The following is a 19093-nucleotide window of genomic DNA, read 5'->3' on the forward strand; positions in this document are numbered from 1 at the left end:
GGAAAAAAAGTTGTCATCATCATCGATATCAAGGACACGTCTTTTCAGTCTTTGGGCTGTGTTTTGAATAAAGAAAGCTTCGGTCAGTTAAAGGCTGTAAGACGGTAGGGATCTCAGTCATTTATGCTTAACATACATATGGGATGCCTAAATCTCTACCTTTACTTGCCCTCCATGTTATTTGAACGACCAAGAATTCATTATTTCGATGGCATTACATACATTCATGTATAGTTATATTCATATGTTTTTGTGTTGTTGTTTTTTTAATTGTCTCTCACTCACATTATGTATGTGTGTGTGTGTTTTTTGGGGTTTTTTTTCTAATTCTGTCTCTCACACACATGTATATGTGTGTGTGTATTTTATTCTTTTTAATTTAGTTCTGTCTCTCATGCAGATATGTACATGTATACATTGAAAAAGGTTTATTTTTCTCACACGAATATTCTAGCACAGTCACACACATGATTATATAATTGTTGGGTTTTTTTTCTTTGTCTTTCACAAGCACAGTCACAAAAAGGAAGCAAGCATTTCAATGTAATGCAACTATGTGTGAGAGTGATGATGATATGTAGTCACTTCTGTTATTGGTGAATATTTTACATTGCATTATTCCAAACTACAAGAAGTCTATAGTTTTTTAATACCCATCCTTTAAAGTAAAATGTACCTGTACATATCTATCTATCTATCTATCTATCTATCTATATATCTATATATATATATATATATATATATATACATATCTATCTATCTATCTATAATGAAAACAAAACTTTTCATGCCTTACAAACTTGTGTATTGACCTCTCTCTCTGTCTCTCTGTCTCTCTCTCTCTCTCTCTCTCTCTCTCAAAATCTTGTATAGTTTTGCATGCCTTAAAAACTTGTGAATTGACCATCTCTCTCTCTCTCTCTCTCTCTCAAAACCTTGTGTATTTTTTGCATATTTTCTTTGAGATGCAGCTTATTGAGGCAGAGGAATAAATGCTATACATATATATTTTATATATGCATTCAGTATTGAACAGTATTTACTTAATCCTGTACTGTTATGGAGCACCTTCCTACAGTGTAAATGACAGACCAGAGTCATAAAGTGACACACGGATGTCAGCCTTTTGCATCATTCATGATGATGGTCCATAATTTTGTTTTGCTTTTTGAATTGTCCTGAAGCTTGTATGTTTGGTTGTTGTTGTTTTTTTATATCTGTTGTTTTGTCTGCTTGAAGTTTGGTTTCCTTTTTTTTTTTCCTTTTCTATCTGCTCTGGTGTTTTTGTTTGTTTGTCTAAGAAGTACACTGAGCTATCCGCTTGCAGAGATAACAAAATAGTCTTAAACAGATAAGTGAACAAAATTGACTGGAAAAAAATTACTTAAACAAATCCTGATCTGCAGCTCCCATGCCCACTAGTATGTACATGAGTGGGCTTTTACTTGTATGACCGTTTTCACCCCACTAAGTAGGCAGCCATACTCCGCTTTCAGGGGGGTGCATGCTGGGTATGTTCTTGTGTTTCCATAACCCACCAAATACTGACATGGATTACAGGACCTTTAACGTGCATATTTGATCTTCTGCTTGTGTATACACTCGAAGGGGGTTCAGGCACTAACAGGTCTGCTCATATGTTGAACTGGGAGATCGGAAAAATCTCCACCCTTTACCCACCATGCACCGTCACCAAAATTTGAACCCAGGACCATCAGATTGAAAGTCCAATGCTTTAACCACTCGGCTATTGTGCCCATCTGATTATTCAAGTATAATGATTAGTCGCTTTCCGATATTATTACTTTTCCATCATGACAGTAATATGGATTGATCCATTTTTGTGTTTCCTATGGTTTAACTGAAAAATGAATTTGCATCTGAAATTTACCTTCTCGGAAACTTAAACTGTTTGAGGGAAGGTCTTTGTGTGAAATGAAAATGATTATGAACTTAGAAATCTAATTTGTGCGCTAAGGAGAAATCTAAACCGCATGCTAGGCTACAAGTCGAGCCATAGATTTCCATCCCTGCATTGTACTACAGCAGATTATGGAGAGTCAAGTGATATTTTCAGAACAGAAAATTTAACGGCTATAATAGGTCTCTTTTGTATGTTGTTTTGTGTTTTTTCAACGTTTTCCATTGGTTTTACAATACCACTGATGCATGCATGTTTATGGGGAAAAGATTCTCACAGTGTGACCAGGTTTAAATAGAGTGGGTGAGCTTCCCTTTAGTTTTGTCACATCCTTCAATCAGTTCTCGTTCTCAAAGACAAGAAATAGTGTGCCTGCAGTCCATTTTCTGTCACCACCCCCACACCCTCTTTTTTTTTTCTTTTTTTTCTTTTTTTCTCACCGACGTATCATAAGGGAATTCTTTCAATTGAAAACAGTTCTGTAAAAGACTATGGAAAAAAATGTATGAATATTTAAAATGTATTATATTAATTTCCCAGGTTTTGATCATATTTTCACTTCTGGCTGTTGTTGCATGTACGGGTTCTGTCCATGTGTCAGAGGTTCTTCCATTGTGGACACACACACACACACACACACACACACACACACACACACACACACACACACACACACACACACAGAGGAACTATGCTTATATATATTATACCAGACAGACATATCAGACTGTTTTTCAAGAACCTTTTCTTTCTTTTTTTTTGTTTTGTAATATACCTCTGTAGTTTAACAGGTGAGTGTCAGTCATTTGTGTGATTTTTCACTGCACTGAAAATATTTTTGTATGGATATTTTTATCAAAAGCATCACACGTGCCATTGCCGTTGCTTACAAACTACATGTCTTGTTTGTGTGTTGTTCTTCAATTTAGAACAGAATCCAAGAATATCATCTTCCTGTACCAGTCTCATAATCTTTTTAACCCCCCTCTCCTTTTGAGAGGGCTTACAAGAAGGGGAGGAAGCGGAATCTGTTAGGTGTTGGACTTGTGATCCAATGTTCACCAGTGGTCGGGGTTCAAGGCCTGATTCAGCATGGTGGTGTGTCCTGGGGAGAGGCATTTAATTCAGATTCACCTCACTCCACCCGGGTGTGAATAGGTACTTAGACTTTGGCTGGGGAAGGGAAAGGCATTTAATTCAGATTCACCTCACTCCACCCAGGTGTGAATAGGTCCTTAGACTGGCTGGGGAAGGGAAAGGCATTTATTTAATTCAGATTCACCTCACTCCACCCGGGTGTGAATAGGTACTTCGACTTTGGCTAAAGGCATTTAATTCAGATTCACCTCACTTCACCCAGGTGTGAATAGGTACTTAGACTTTGGCTGGGGAAGGGAAAGGCATTTAATTCAGATTCACCTCACTTCACCCAGGTGTGAATAGGTACTTAGACTTTGGCTGGGGAAGGGAAAGGCATTTAATTCAGATTCACCTCACTTCACCCAGGTGTGAATAGGTACTTAGACTTTGGCTGAGGAAGGGAAAGGCATTTAATTCAGATTCACCTCACTCCACCCAGGTGTGAATAGGTACTTAGACTTTGGCTGGGGAAGTTTTAACGTTAAGGCTTTACCAAGAGAGGATTGGGCCTCCGCCTTCCATGTGCCAAGTCCTAGCTAGACACAGTGGATTTGAATTCACTGTCCTGATGGCTGTAAAAGCCGTAGATGAAGGGGGAGGTGTTGAATAGTTGTGAATATGTCATGTTACAATTTATTTTCTTTCCCCCTCCCCCCTGTCCTCCTCCACCTCCACTCCCCCCCATGCCCCCCATCCCTCCCACCCACCCCCGCCCCCCACCCCCAAGATTTCTCAACCATTCACTTACTGCCTGATCAATGTCGACTGAAATCCTAGGAGTCAAGAAAAGACAAGACAAAATTCTTTGTTCTTGAGGATAATAGATAAGCACTGGTGCGCATTTTTTTTTCCATTCAGTCCTTGCCCTGAAACAGGGTCTACACAACAGAATGCTACTCACTGGATCTGTGAGTTGGTCAAGCATTTGCAACCTCCAGTTTTTTGTGTTGACCCATCAGGACTTGTACAAGTTTTGATTTTTTTTTTTCAATTTGTAAAAAACCAAACAAACAAAAAAATAACAACAAAAACTGGATTTAATCGTTCAAAGTCTCTTTACCCAGGTTTATTTAAGTGTTTTAATTTGGACTCTCTAAACTGTGAATAAAAAAAAAGTAGATAAACAGCACAACAGTGGTGTTTCACTCAGTGATTGGCACCTGAATTGAAATCAAGCACAACAGGAAAATACTCAACCTGAATGCAAATTTAAAAGAAAAATTATATGAAAAAAGGGGGGGGGGGGGTATGTGTGGAGGGAGGTGAGGGGGGACCGGGGGGGGGGGGACAAAAAGAATCCTGAAATCTTTGTGACTGAAATTGCGCTACTCATCTGATCTGTGTTGTTGACAATGATTTATGCAAGGGGCATAATGAAACCAGCACTACAAATTCTGTGTGTTCCATTTGGGCCCAGGAGACTTAACGAAAAAGACAGGTTTTAAAAAGTTTTCAAATATTTTTGTGATTCTAATCCTGTGTGAACTGTACAGGGTTAGCCAGATATGGATAATCAGTATCTTTCTGAGCAATTTTATCAGTAATGGAATTCAGATACTAAAGTAAGTTTGTTTTTTTTTCTCTCTCTCTCCCTATTATCATTATTATTATTGCTATTATTATTTTTACTGTTGCTGTCACAGATGCGCACAGACTGGCCCAAGAAGTCCCATCGCTGCACTTGTGTTTTATAGAGATGCCCTGCCACATGAAGGAATGTTTTGATTGAACATTGCATCGCTTTTCATGACACATTTTGGTCCTTTTTTTTGGTCAACTATTTCATGTTCTCTTTCTATGCATTCTCAACCATATGGATGGTTATTACTCAGATATGTTAGACATTTGTTTTATTCTATAAATATATTTCATGAGATGGAAGTGTGTTTATGTTATATTATTCAGTCTGTATGTTCTGCATTTGTGTTTCAATGGCTTTTGCAGTATTGTGTTACAATGACTAGGCATTTGAATAATCTTTGTGAAGACAGATGTTTGAGTAATCGTTTTACTTTTTCCATCAGAGAGAAATGATTGTGTGGATTGTTGTAAATACATATCATAAATGGAAATGTATTGACATGTCATTCATGCAGTCTGTACTGTGTGGTCAGATTATATTGTTACAACAGAGACATTTTGACAAGGATTTTACTACTCTTGCGAAAAAAAAATGGAGTGGTCTTCTGTTAAGGCCAGTGAGAAAATACGAAAAAAAATTACCATGAGTGTAACGTGTATAACATGCAGCTTATTAGCTCAGGTTGTGTTCAGTGATCTGTATTGATTTGCCATTTTGTTGTTGAGTTTTTAGTTTGTCTCATGTACAGGTGAAGTAGTCTGTGATAGTCTCTTCATTTAGAAAAGAACACATTTTTTTATGGATATACATGTTGCATTTTTGATTGTATTTCTTATATTTCTTGATGTGGTGTGTTGATTTGTAATCAGGGTAGGTTTTTTTTCTTTGTGAGTTTTGGGGTGGTGGGATTGTTATGTCCATGAACTTGGAAAAATTCTTAGTGCTAAGCAAACTTAGCAAAGACTTCTCATGCAAACCATCCTTGGTCAGTCAACCTCAGTTAACTGGAAAATTAAAGTACATCAGATGTATTTTCGTATTTAAAAATAGAAATACATCACATTGTTATAGTCATGACATGTGAATGTGAAAGGATAAAATGAGGTCCTAAGTGCCATGCACTTGGCACACTGAAAAATAACCCATGGCAGCTCAGGTTGAATTCATACTAACAAGTTTGTCCATTTTTGTATTCTGATTTTAAGCTTAGAGAAAATAGAATTGACGCAAACAGGGCTTTCTGTTCAAATGTTCATAACCCTTAGTTTTAAATGGGCGCTGAATCTGCCTTTTGCAGACCAGAAATGGAAAGATGGAAAATTGATCCTCACCATGACAAAGGGAGCTTGTCAGTCTTTTGGAATGGTAAAGTTTGGGTTCAGCCATAGCGCCATGACATTATCGGTTAGGCAATGGACTTCTGATCCAGTGGTCACCCCTGATTAGGGTTCAAGGCTGTTTCAGCATGGTGTCATGTCCTCAGAAAAGGAACATTAACTCACTCCACCCTGGTGTGAATGGGTACCTTACTTCCGTCGGGGATGGTTAAAACGGCAGAAGGATAGGGTTGGGCCCTGCCCTCCTATGCGGAGCCCTTGACACAGTGAGTATGAATTCTCTGCCCTGGTGGTTGTAAAAGGCCACGGTAGTTTAACCATTAGCCTTTACCATCACAAAGGAGTTTGTGAATCTTTTGACAAGTTTTGGGTTCTGCAGACACAGAATTATTGAAGATAGGCAGAGTGGTTTGAAATTGTTTTTTCTGCTTCTGGGTTGTTCAGCTGACATTCCTGTTCCACTGGACCTTGAGTTGTAGTTCATATGCTAGTCTAGTGCCTTTGTGCATTACCACACATTGACTTTTTTTTTTTAGTATATTCTTATTAGGCTAGTTTTTGCTTGTGTGATTTATTCTAGATTTGGCTTTGTTATAAGTGGAGTCAGGCTTTTGGCTGTATTAAGTCTTTTCAGTTTAGCTTTTGGCTGTCCTAGTCTTTTGAGGTCATGCTTTTGTCTATACCAGTCACTTCAGTTTAGTTTTTCGGCTGTACATACCAGTCTTTTCAGTTTAGCTTTTGGCTTGTGTTAAGTCTTTTTGAGTCAAGCTTGCGGCTATATTCCATTTTTACTGTATAACTTTTGCCTGTGTTATAGTCTTTTGGAGTCAAGCTTTTTGCAAAATCCGTCTTTTACATTAGCTTTTGCTGTGTTAGTCATTTTGAGTCCAGCTTTTGGCAATGTCATAATCGTTTTTAGTCTGACTTTGGCATCAGCATGGTCTTTTTATCTAGTGTCCAGCTTTGTCACATGTCTCTTTTTTTTCTACCTGGCTTTGGCTTTGTTACAACTGCCTTGACAAATTCAACTTTCAGTTTTGTCAGTTTTATAGTCTTTCGCCTCTGTGACTATCTTCTTTCCTCTGTTGGCTGTGTTGGTGTTCTTCGTGCTAATGCCTGGTTTTAACAGTTTTTTTCATCCGGTGTTTTTGAACTGACACGTCTTAGGTGATGCCCCGTGGCAGAGTTAGGTGTTGGACTTATGATCCAGTGTTCACCAGTGATCAGGGTTCAAGCCCCCAGTTTAGCATGGTGTTGTGTCCATGGAGAGAGGCACTGTATTCTGATTTTCCTCACACCACCCAGATGTGAATGGGTTCCTGACTTCAGTTTGGGAAGGTGGAAGGAGACAATTAGGCAGGCGCCCGCCTTCCAGTGCCAACCCTTTAATGCAGTGGATATGAATTCACTGCCCAATGGTCATAAAAGGCTGTCAGACCTTTAAGCTTTTTAACCACATTCTGGATTCCTTCTGTCTTGAAGTCACTGTCATTCTGATCAGTTGAAGCATAAAGTCAGCCTGAAAGTTGCTTTAACTTTGTGATACTATTCTGTTTTGTTTTGTTGTTTTTTTTGTTGCTTTTTTGGGGTTTTGTACATTTTATTTTGTGTTGAAAATTGTTATATATGGTTCAGTTGGTTGCATGTTTGCTTGTAAAATGATTTTTTTAAATCCTCGTTTTTGTAGTGATTTGTTATTTCTACAAATTCTAGTTCCCCTTGTTTTTATCTTGTTTTGACGAGTTGTTTGATTTTGTTTTAAAAACTTACATAATTGTTTATTTCCAGGTTCTGGGTAATTTAATGTTAGTAAATATTACTGGACAGTGTGACTGATGAGTGAATGAAGTTTGTGTCTACCCAATCTTTCCAAAGCTTTTCTTTTAAAAAATTTTTTTATTGCTTTTGTCACTGATCCGTCTCCGCAGTATATACTTTTGTTCTGTGCATCAGTTTTTATTTTATTCTGCCATTATTACAAGTTTACAGATCAGGAGTGACTGTTTTGGGGTCTTCTAAATCCTTTGCATTTTTCTTTTTCATTAATTCTTTTTTTTTTTGTTTGTTTGTTTTGTATGTTCATAATTATGTTCTTGCCATTGTGAATTCTAAATAATTGTATTTACTACTCCCTATTCCAGTAAGGTGCTTGATTTTATTTTGGCTTGGTATGCTTAAAAACAAAACAAAAACAAACGTAAGCAAACACAAAAATTGCTCAGTATAGATGGGACCACACGAATGAATGTATTACATTAACTGGTATTACTATAAGGGAAAGGGTCTTAACAAAAATTAGACCACTGGTATTACATAACGACAGGGAACAATCAGATGTTCATTTTTAAATGATATCTGCATTGAAGACATTCTTTTGCGTATTCAGTTTTTCTGATTAGTTTCAAGATTCATGTTCTTTCTTATCCTTTCTTCCACTGTTCTGTTTTACAATCTCTGCCTTTCCCACTGTCCTTTACTTATGCATTGATCTCACTTATTCTTGCTGGACTTTTGCATAACTTTGTGACAAATGACAGTTTATATAAATATTTCTGTGAGATGTATCAGTAAAGATCTATTTTGTACTCGTTCATTTTGCCATTTGTGAAAAACAAATATATTCATGAACATATTGGACAATAAAAAATTGCATTTAACCCCCAGAGTTTTGTACGTGTGAGGGGTGTGTGTGTGTGTGAGAGAAGAGAGAGAGAAGGGGGGATTCTGGTGTAGATTTTGTATTGCTGAATTCTGGGAATATGTGATAGAGAGATCTATGTTTGTGAAAGTGGATGGAATTTTGGAAGATAACTAAACAAAACTTGGAAACAACCATGTCTTATCATTGCGATGAGGGGAACAAGTCTTGGAACAAGAATATTGCTGGAACAAACAGAAATGCAACTGTTGATCAGCTTTCATGCCCACGTTTCAGCTGAAGGTTAACACCTGAATTATTTTTGTTACACTTAGTTTACACATACACACGTGCACGCAATCACACTCTCTCTCTCTCACACACACACACACATACAATCACATGAACACACACACATAAAACACATGACACATGCAAATGTTAATTTTAACATTTTATTGTTTTGCTTATACATATGATATGTTTTAATGGCGTATCATGGAGATCAGATCAACAGGAAGAAGAACATCAACATGAACCTTGAGTTGGCCTGTATAATGTAGAGTATGTACGTATTGCAACCACCCACATAGTGACATTGTCAGTCATCAAACCAAAGGCACACAAAATGTCCTGATGCTCACTAGAGCACAGTCTGGTCATCTTGAGTCAGTTATGAACACCTGTTTGGATTTAGATTTTTTTTCCTGCTTAGAACATGCAAATGGGTGTAAAGAAAGACAAAAAGCTGAGGGAACTATGACAATGAAATGTGTATGATCATGACTGATGGTTCTCAAAAAGGGTGGAAATAGAGGAGAAAGAAGTGCGAGCCTTTCTGTTCCTGGGTGTGAGATTACAGTGACTATGGGTCAACATCAAACAATCCCTGAATCAGTGTCACCTTGTGTACACCCATGATAGACCATCAAAACTGTTTTCGTTCCCTCCCCTGGTGTTCAGTCCACAAAACAATGATAAAACTTGTGCTTTATATCAAACACAATGTCTCCACTCTTTTAATTTGAATCTTGACAAAAAAAAAAAAAAAAAGCTTCAAGAAATTCTAACACCATGATATCTCCACGCCTCGGGTTCATTCTTAGAATGTTTTGATAAAACTGCACGCCCTTTTAACTTGAATCTTGAAAAGAAAATTCTTTCATGAAATAGCAACACCATGATAACGTCTCCATTCCTTAGTTTGAATCTGTAGAATATTTTGATAAAATCGTATGCCCTTTTAACTTGAATCTTGAAAAAAAAATTCTTTCATGAAATAGCAACATCATGATAATGCCTCCATTTCTTAGTTGAATCTTTATGTTTTCATAACATCACAATGCCGTGTATAGAAAATACACTGTTTTCACTCTGTTACAATTTGAATCAAAAGAATGCTTCAATACAGTTGCAATACCATGTTCATTAAACAGTCTCCACTCTTTTAACTTAAATCTATATAATGGTGTAATGAAATGGCAATGTCTTGCTTGTATCAAACACAGCATCTTCACTCTTTAAATAGAATGTAAAGAATGCTTCATACCATACTTATGGTGAACATATTCCGCAAACCAATGAATTGATGAAATTCCTATACCATGTTGATGTAAAATACATTGTGTCTGCTTCTTTCAGTTTCACTTGAATATAGAATGATTTGATAACATCACTATTCTGTGCTCATTTCAAACACTACAATTATCTTCACTCATGTGACTTAAATCTGTAAAATGCTTTTGTAAAATTTCACCATCATGCTCTTAACAAACAACTTGACCTTAAGTGCTAAACACATAATGCAGCTGCACATTGCACTGGCATTATACAAATACATACTCCGGAATCTTTCCCTGTTATTTATCCCCAGTTTATAACTGTGCGTGATCAAATCAGAATTCTATATTTTTATTCCAAGACCAGACCCGTACAATTTAACTATTGTTTAGAATGTCCGAGTTGCAAGAACATTTGAGAACTTGAGAACAGTTTGTCCCACACCCCTTTCCCCAGCCATCCCTGTTATCTGGGAAATGTTCCTCTGCATTCCTGCTCATCTCCCCAACACCCATGTCTCATTTTCTTGTCAATGAAAATGCCCCGAGGCAGATTTTCACACACTTTAAGGATCTCTCTCTACAGTGGTTTTGTCCAAATCCCCCACCCCCCACCCCCCACCGGGCCCCCAGCCCCTCTTCTGTTAAAGGATGACGACAGGTTGGTCAGCTTCAACTCCACTGACGACCAAGCTTTATGGCTGCCGGCAGGACTTTGAGAAGACAGCTCGGTCTGTCACCACATGTGGACTGACAGATTGACAGCAATCAAAAGGAAGACCTCTCTTAGGCAGAGCTGAGTTTTATGACTGATAAGCAAAAAGCCCTTAGGGTCAAGGTTGGTCTGGCTTGGGAGAGATTAACAACCAATTTGCCAAAAGCCCTTAGGTCAAGGTATTCAAAGCTTGAGTCTTGGTGAAGGTTACATTGTTCGAGGGGGTGAGTCCTGAGACTTCTCTCCCTTTCCCAACTTTTGACCCAACGTCTTCCTCAGCGCTGACTGTCTTCCAGCATGTCAGGGAAATTCTCTTCTGCGTTCTCCTCCACCCCCTCTCCCTGCAGAATCCGGCGTTCCCAGAAAGCAGCACGAGCAGAGATGCACCCCGAGCGGATCTTTGGTCTGAAACTGGGCCCCACACCCTCCACAGTGTCTGAGTCGGACTGAGCACGAGCTCTGGGTGTGGTGGCGGGGTGTGGTGTGCTGAGCACAGACCCCTCAATGACCGCGCTTTTCGGTCTGGGGGATCTGGCTCGATTCCTGGAGAAAGAGTTTGAGGACGCCACTGCTGCGTTTAAAGCACTCTGTGATTTTTGATGCGAGGGGATGTGCTGACGACTGGCCTCTTGTTGAGTGTGTTCCAAAGCACTGATAGTTCGGACCCGCTGTCTGTGTGTGGGGGTGTCTCCCTGAGAAGTGTGCTGTTGCCGTGAAGAGGTGGCAGCGGTAGGGGTGTGGGCAGTGTGTGCCGGGTGAGGACTGGGCTGTGTCAGCTGGATGGTGGAGCGTGACTGCACTTTGGTGTCCCTCTGCTGTGCTCCGCTGCCCCCGTCCCTCAGCTTCTGCAGCTGTTCTTTGGACAGGCTCCGCGCCGTGATGCTGTGGATCTGTGGACAGTGCAGTCAGCATTGTGTGGGTCTCTCATCATGACGGTGGTGATAATGGTAACAATATAGCATTCATGAACATGATGTTGATCATAGTAATAATATCAGTACAGCATTCATTAACTTACGTCAGAGGCCATGAGAGTATTGGCCAGGAAACTAAATGGAATAACTCATTTTATATGCAACATGTAGTGCACATATGTGTGCACAAACACACACACACACACACAAGAATAATTAAAGACATTCTAATCATTTTGAAAACTTGGCTTCTTTTTTTCAAGACAAAAGTTACCCCACCAAAAAATATGACACAAGCGTAAAGAATAATAAGGCAATATGATTATGTTGAAAACTGCTTTTTTTTTTCAAGATAAAAGATACCCCACGCCACACCCCAAAACATATACTTTTTTTTTTTTAAATAGATACCCAGACGGAATTCTAACTTATTAATCATCAATGTGTGCATGCATGAAGACACGCAGGAAAAGTATCAAACAGATATGGTAACCATTTCATATGTCGTATGACCAGATAATTCACAATCCATGCAGTATCATGATAATGATCTGTCTGACTTGTGGAGAACTCAGACACAGCTTTGAAAGTGTCTGTTGAGAAATGTTTGGATAAATAATTTAGAATGAAGTGGGCTACAGTTTGAAACCATGAAAACAATACAGAGTGAGCACCATTGCACACTTGCATACACTATTATAATTTGTGGCACACACACACACACACACACACACACACACACACACACACATATATATATATATATATATATATATATATATATATATATAAGTAAAAATATGAGGACCTAAAGTAAAGAATAGCAGAAAAGAACACATGTTAAATGTAAGAGGAATATAAATGAAACAGACAGCATTAAATGTTGGTTGATTAAAAAGTGAATAGTAAAATAATGCATTCATATGTGATATGACTGTTGGCTTATATTCTGTATGTATTGGTAGCCTCCATGTTATTTTTCAATCAATGATTTAAAAAAAAAAAAAAGCAAGTAATAACTGTTTCACAGACAGATCAGCACATACAAATTAAGTGATTATAAATTGGCCATTAGGAAATGAGAGAGATTACAGATTTCTGAAGCATTCAATATAAATAATGTAAGCCCAACACTGAATTAGTTTTGCAGACCTTCGGTATTCAGTATAAATTATTCTCCAAATACTGAAATCGACTGTACATGTTTTACAGACCAGTCATACATATTCAGAGATACTTTCAATCAATGGAATGCTTTCACATTATTTGTATCCCACCCCCTCTCTTTCACCTTCTGTCCCTCACTCCCTGTCACTCTCTCTTTTTTACAGAAGCACACACACACAGAAACTGTGTGCAAGTTGCACGGACAGAAGCATGACGCACAAAGTCAAACCTGAATTCAAGTTTTAACCCTTTCCATACGAACGGCGAAAGAGACGACGTTAACAGCGTTTAACCCCAATTACCATCATCAAAATATTGCAAGCGGAAGGCTCTTATACTGAAGACGTGAGTGCTGACAAAGAATACCACAATTCTGACAACGGAAGCGAAAGGTTGGGTCATTCAGACACCCACTGGACATCCGAGGGGTCTGTGTAGAGAAGAGAGGACTGGCCGTCCTGAGTGAGTTAACCCTTTTTTTGGCAGTCATACCCACAACACTTCAAAATGCATGGCAAGTACCACATAAAGCTGAGTTTTCCCACCCAATACAAACACACAAACACTCACACACACATACACATGTACATGGTGTTGTAGGGAGAAAGAGAGTGATGGGGAGAGGGGATGGGGGTTGGGACGGGTTACAGAAACAAAACATCAACAAAATGATGACTGACAAATTTGACAGGGTAAGTATACTGCTAGCCAAACAGGGAAGCAAACAAAAATGGGGGAAAAAGAGAAAACTATGATGGATTTTTCCAGACAACATGAACTGTTTGATTACTAACCATTTACCGCACAAACCATTTTCATAGAAAGCCACTTACCACAAATAAAGCATGCCTGATACCTAACTGCTTCACTGACACTATGAACTATAAGACATTGCACAGGCGATAGACATACAAGAAAAAACAAAACGAATCATTGGGAAATTCACACACGCACACATTTCGTGGCAAGTATACTCACTGGTATTTTTTCATTGTTCTGGAGAAATAAACATCCCAGATAAAAGACAACTGAAATGTGTGTGTGTGTGTGTGTGTGTGTGTGTGTGTGTGTGTGTGTGTGTGTGTGTGTGTGTGTGTTGCGTGAGAAGCAGGTGCCAGACCTTTGCATAAACCTAACACATTGGTTTGGGCTTGACAGCCTACCCTAGAATTGTATATAACATTAATATAAAATGAAATGAAACAATGAACAAACCAAACAAAAAAGTCAACTGATTAAGATATAATGAAATGAAAGATATATGTAGACTGCAAATGACTGAAATGTGTAAGGAGTTAGCAAGAGAATAAGGATATGGGAAAGTGTGTATACATGGCTCAACTTACATCATATTCAATATCCTGAAAGAAAATAAAAGGGCAAAGATACTGGAAAGATTTACACTTACACATGCACTCACTTTCAGTTACATACACACTCACACACACACACACACACACACACACACACACAGAGTCACATACACACACTCACATATGCATGCACTCATATACAAACACACTCACATACAGATGCACTCAAAAACAAGCAAGCACACACACACACACACACACACACACACACACACACACACACACACACACACACTCATGTACATGTACTCACACACAGACACACACACAAACATACATCTTCATACACATGCACTCATATGCACACACACTCCCCCCTCACCCCACAATATCCCACAATCCACCAACATACACACACCCTAGCCAACACAATACACACATAAACACCCCTCCCACCCATCACCACACCCACATTAACCACCTCTTCACACACACACACGACACACACCCCATCCTGCACAACACACACACACTACACATACCTCAACCAATATTACACACGCACTACACATATCTCAACTAACACAACACACACACACTACACACACCCCAGCCAGCATAGCACACACGCACTACACATACCTCAACCAACACAACACATGCACACACACACACACACACTACATACACCCCAGCCAGCATAGCACACACACACTACACATACCTCAACCAACACAACACATACACACACACACACACACTACACACACACCCCAGCCAACAAAATACAACACACACACACACACACACACATCAAACACTCCTCACACCCAACACCACACCCACAATAAACCCCTCTTTACACACACACAAACACACACACACACCTGTCCCCAGGCCACACAGCACCCCACCACCCCTCACTAAAAAAACCAAAACAAAACAAAACCCAACAAAACACACCACCATCCCACCACAAAACTCACCCTCCTAAAATTGCTCACACACACACACACACACACACACACACGCACACACACACACCCACTGTAACGCCCCCCCACCCACTCACCACCCACGCACCCACCCCTCACTCTAAAACAACAACAACAACAACAAAACAACAAAACACACCACCGTCCCACCACAACCACAAAACTCACCCTCCTAAAACTGCTCCCTTCACCGCTGTCCCCTCTGGCACCACCACCACCAGCAGAAGCAGCAGCCTCCTTGCTGCTGCCGGAGGAGGCAAACATGGCCTTCAGACGGCTGACAGACGGCAGCTCCACCCCAGAGTCTGCGTCATACTCCGCCCGACTCTCTGGAACCTCCTCCTCCTTCGTCTCCCCCACCATGTGCACGGGGAGGGGGTGGGTGCGCTCCGGGGGGTGGGGGTGGGAGTGGGAGTGGGAGAGGGGGGGCAGGGAGGGGGCGGAGGACACCCCTGAGTCGAGGGACTCGCGGGAGGTGGAGATGGTGCTTCCCTGCGAGGACCTGGGGCTGGTCTGAGGCGTGCCGCTGCCCGCGTCCTGGGAGACAAGGCAAGGCAGGACAGGACAGGACAACAGCTTTATTACTGAGGGTCATAGATAAGCATTTTTTTACATCCAGCCATCGCCCCATAAAGAGGGAATAAAGCTAAAGAAGCGAAAATGAATAAGGGGAAGGAAAAAAATCAAAACACATTGAAAATACATCCACATTTCCCGATTATCCCACCATTCACAGTCATTCCACCTAAAAACAAAAGAAAAGAAAATAGCTTGAAAAAAAACCCCACCCCAAAACAAACAAACAAACAATGTAAAAACGTGCAGACACAACAAAGAAAACAACAGTCCTTCCGTCGGAATCAACCACCACCCCACCACCTCACACACACACACACACACACACACACACACACACACACACACACTGACTCACTCATCAAAATGAAAAACAGACATGCAAGCAGAGAGACACTGAGACAGACGGGGGAAAAAAAAAGAGACAAGAGAGCGAGAGGAAACCCACAAATCATCGAAAGCAATATAGGATTTCAGGTGACATCAAGTTTGTGAACAGGTACAGGAGGAGACCTGGATGTGGGGAGCGGGGTTTTTTTGGGGGGGGGGGGGGGGGGGGGGGCAGGGGAGGTGTGGGGGGAAGGGTGTGTGTGTGTGTGTGTGTGTGTGTGTGTGTGTGTGTGCGCGCGCGCGCGCGCGGGCATGCGTGCATAAGTGTGTACAGGTTTTTCTTGTGTGTTTGTGATAATGTGCGCGTGCCTGCACACTGTCGACTGAGAGAGAGAGAGAAAGAGTTAGAGAGGGAGGGAGATAGACAGACAGACAAAGAGAGAGAGACAGCGACAAAGAGACATAGGGCGAGGTCTACAAATATGGAGATAGAGATAGAGGCAGAGAGAGCTGCTTGTGTGTGTGTTTGTGTCTGCGTGTGTGCGATGTGTGTGTGCGTATGTGGGTCTGTTCGTGCGTGAGTGAGAGAGAGCACACGCACACTGACATGAACTTTCTACCCAGCGAACACAATTATTCTTAATCATTATGTATACATGATATAAAAATCTATATATATTTTTTTTAAATTCATCTTTGCATTGATTGATTTATTTGTTCATCACCACACTACCCACCTCCTCAGCCTCGCTCCCCTGCCGCCGCCTGTTGACCACGTCCGCAGTTGGCGAGTAAGGATCCAGCGTCACTGACCACCTCTTCCTCCCTCCCCCCTCCTCCTCTCCCCCCCTCCCTCCTCCTGCACCCTTCACCACCACGTAGTCCCGGCTGTAAGACGCGGGGTCGATCTCCTTGGGTCCGAAGTTCAACACCAGGTCTGGCCCCTGGGCTCTGACGGGGGGGACCTCAGCTCCCTGCGGACCATTAGCTTCATCTGTCACTGTCACAGGAACCGCCGCGGCGGCTCTTGTCCGCCGCTCCGCCGCTGCGGCTGAGGAACGCGTCTGCCGCGTCGATGAAGGCACCACAGGCGCGGAAGAGGAAGCGTAACGTGGCGCGGTGGAAGAAGAAGAAGAAGAAGTAGCAGGAGGAAAAGAGGAAGAAGACGAAGAAGAATCCACACGCACGGATGAAGAGGAGTGAAGGTCGCGTGCTGCTGCTGTTGCTGTCCTTCTGCCAGACGCCGGGGTCACTGCTGCTGTTTTGCTGGCGGCGGTGGTTGTTGTTGCTGCTGCACGTGCCGAAGACACCGCAGTAGGTTTCTCCTTCTTTGGCTGACTACTACTGCTGCTACTACCGCCCACACCGCCACCGGACAAACTGATGGACACCTCTTCCCGGTAGGAACCGCCTCGCGGCGAACCTTCGTCTCCCGGCAGAGGGGGGAGGTGGGAGACGAACTCGTCCTGGGGAGAGGGAGAGAGGTTCCAGTCCCGCCGAGATTCCACCGTGCCACTGTCAGGGAAGTCCACGGCGTACCCCGAAGAGACAGATGTGTTGAGGTCAGTGTGACCTGCCGGGGATGGTCGTGAGACAGTTCTGTGGATACCGTCATCTTTTGTTGGTGCTTGTGGTGGTGGTGTGTTGGTGAGTGAGGGGACACTGCTGCGTGGTCGTGGTCGAGGTGGTTGTGACGATGATGATGATGACGATGATGATAATGATAATGATGATGATGTTGTTGTGGTGGTGTCGGGGGAATTCTGTTCTTGCTGGATGATCTCTTCCGCGGCGTGTAGGACGCTGAGGGTGCTGGGGGTCAGCCTGCGTGGAGTCTTTGTCGTTTTGTCCTGTTGGTCAGTAGGAGAGAGGATAATGTAAATCAGAATAAAACAACTACATTAGCAGCAACTAAACAATAAAAATGTATGAAATGATAATAATCCTCCTCCTCCTCCTCCTCCTCGTCGTCGTCGTCATCATCATCATCATCTTAATCATAATGATAATGATGATGATGATGATGATGATGATGATGATGATGATGATGATGATGATAATGATGATGATGATGATGATGATGATGATGATGATACAAAGAGACGAGAAGTATACCTACACAACCAGAACATGCAATGGAATGGTGCGAGGGTTTCCTTAGTTCACGACGAAGACAGACAAGGAGTAGGGTATAAACAGGCATGCACAAGGCAACTACACTGAGCGAAGATATGCACAACAAACAAGGCGGCACTCAGAAGAGAAGCAAGATTCGGGGAACAGCAAACACACGCCCGAAAGCAAGACAACATGAACGTGCATACATTCTTCGGTGTGTCTCTTAGTTTTAATTATCTTCAAACAGCGCAAGTCCCAACGACAACAAACGTTACTTCATTGGGCGTTTCCCCTCATCACTCTACAAGCACAGCATTGTCCGACATCGTGGTCATGTTATTAATGCTTGATTGTTCAGAAATTCAGCATCCTTCAAACAGTCCAAACCATGTCTAAAATTTTTAGCAGGGGGTTGTGTGAAACCCCCATTCATAGACAAAGACAAAGAAACAAAAGTTAAGATGCTGCTCTCTATCACTGAAAATGCTTTTTCCCGGCCCCAAACGTCAGTGTCATTAAAAGAAACAACAACAATAAATACAAAATCAATGCTGCAACCATGTTTTCACAGACTTAGAGAATTGTTACTCCGTCAGGATACCACTCCCTCAGGAAAGTGCTCTTTCCCAACCCCAAGGGTCAGTTAAAAAATTGATAATAAATACCATTCCCATACCAAAGTGTCAGTTCATAATAATAAACACCATGTTTCCTCAGACATACAGAATTGTTTTTCACGTTTTAACAACACAGAGGATTAGAGTTAAATAACCACAACACCAAAACCC

At 41.3% G+C, this 19093-nt stretch overlaps 1 protein-coding gene across 5 annotated transcripts in view; it reads right to left on the reverse strand.

Annotated features, from left to right (window-relative positions):
• Nucleotides 1–9057: 9057 nt before the first annotated feature.
• The window catches only part of LOC143299094 (uncharacterized), a 75721-nt gene continuing 65685 nt past the window's right edge, over nt 9058–19093 (reverse strand). For 4 of the 5 annotated variants that reach the window (XM_076612252.1, XM_076612506.1, XM_076612410.1 and 1 more), the window contains 4 exons: nt 16925–18037; nt 15450–15818; nt 14320–14334; nt 9058–11782 (listed from right to left, as the gene is read on the reverse strand). In XM_076612252.1, the coding sequence (XP_076468367.1) occupies nt 11168–11782; nt 14320–14334; nt 15450–15818; nt 16925–18037 (2112 nt within the window). In that variant the 3' untranslated portion in view covers nt 9058–11167. The remainder of the gene's footprint in view (nt 11783–14319; nt 14335–15449; nt 15819–16924; nt 18038–19093) is intronic. The other variant, XM_076612326.1, reaches the window with a different exon arrangement.

The sequence above is a fragment of the Babylonia areolata genome, chromosome 1, assembly GCF_041734735.1.
Source record: "Babylonia areolata isolate BAREFJ2019XMU chromosome 1, ASM4173473v1, whole genome shotgun sequence".
NCBI classification, from domain to species: Eukaryota; Metazoa; Mollusca; class Gastropoda; order Neogastropoda; family Buccinidae; genus Babylonia; species Babylonia areolata.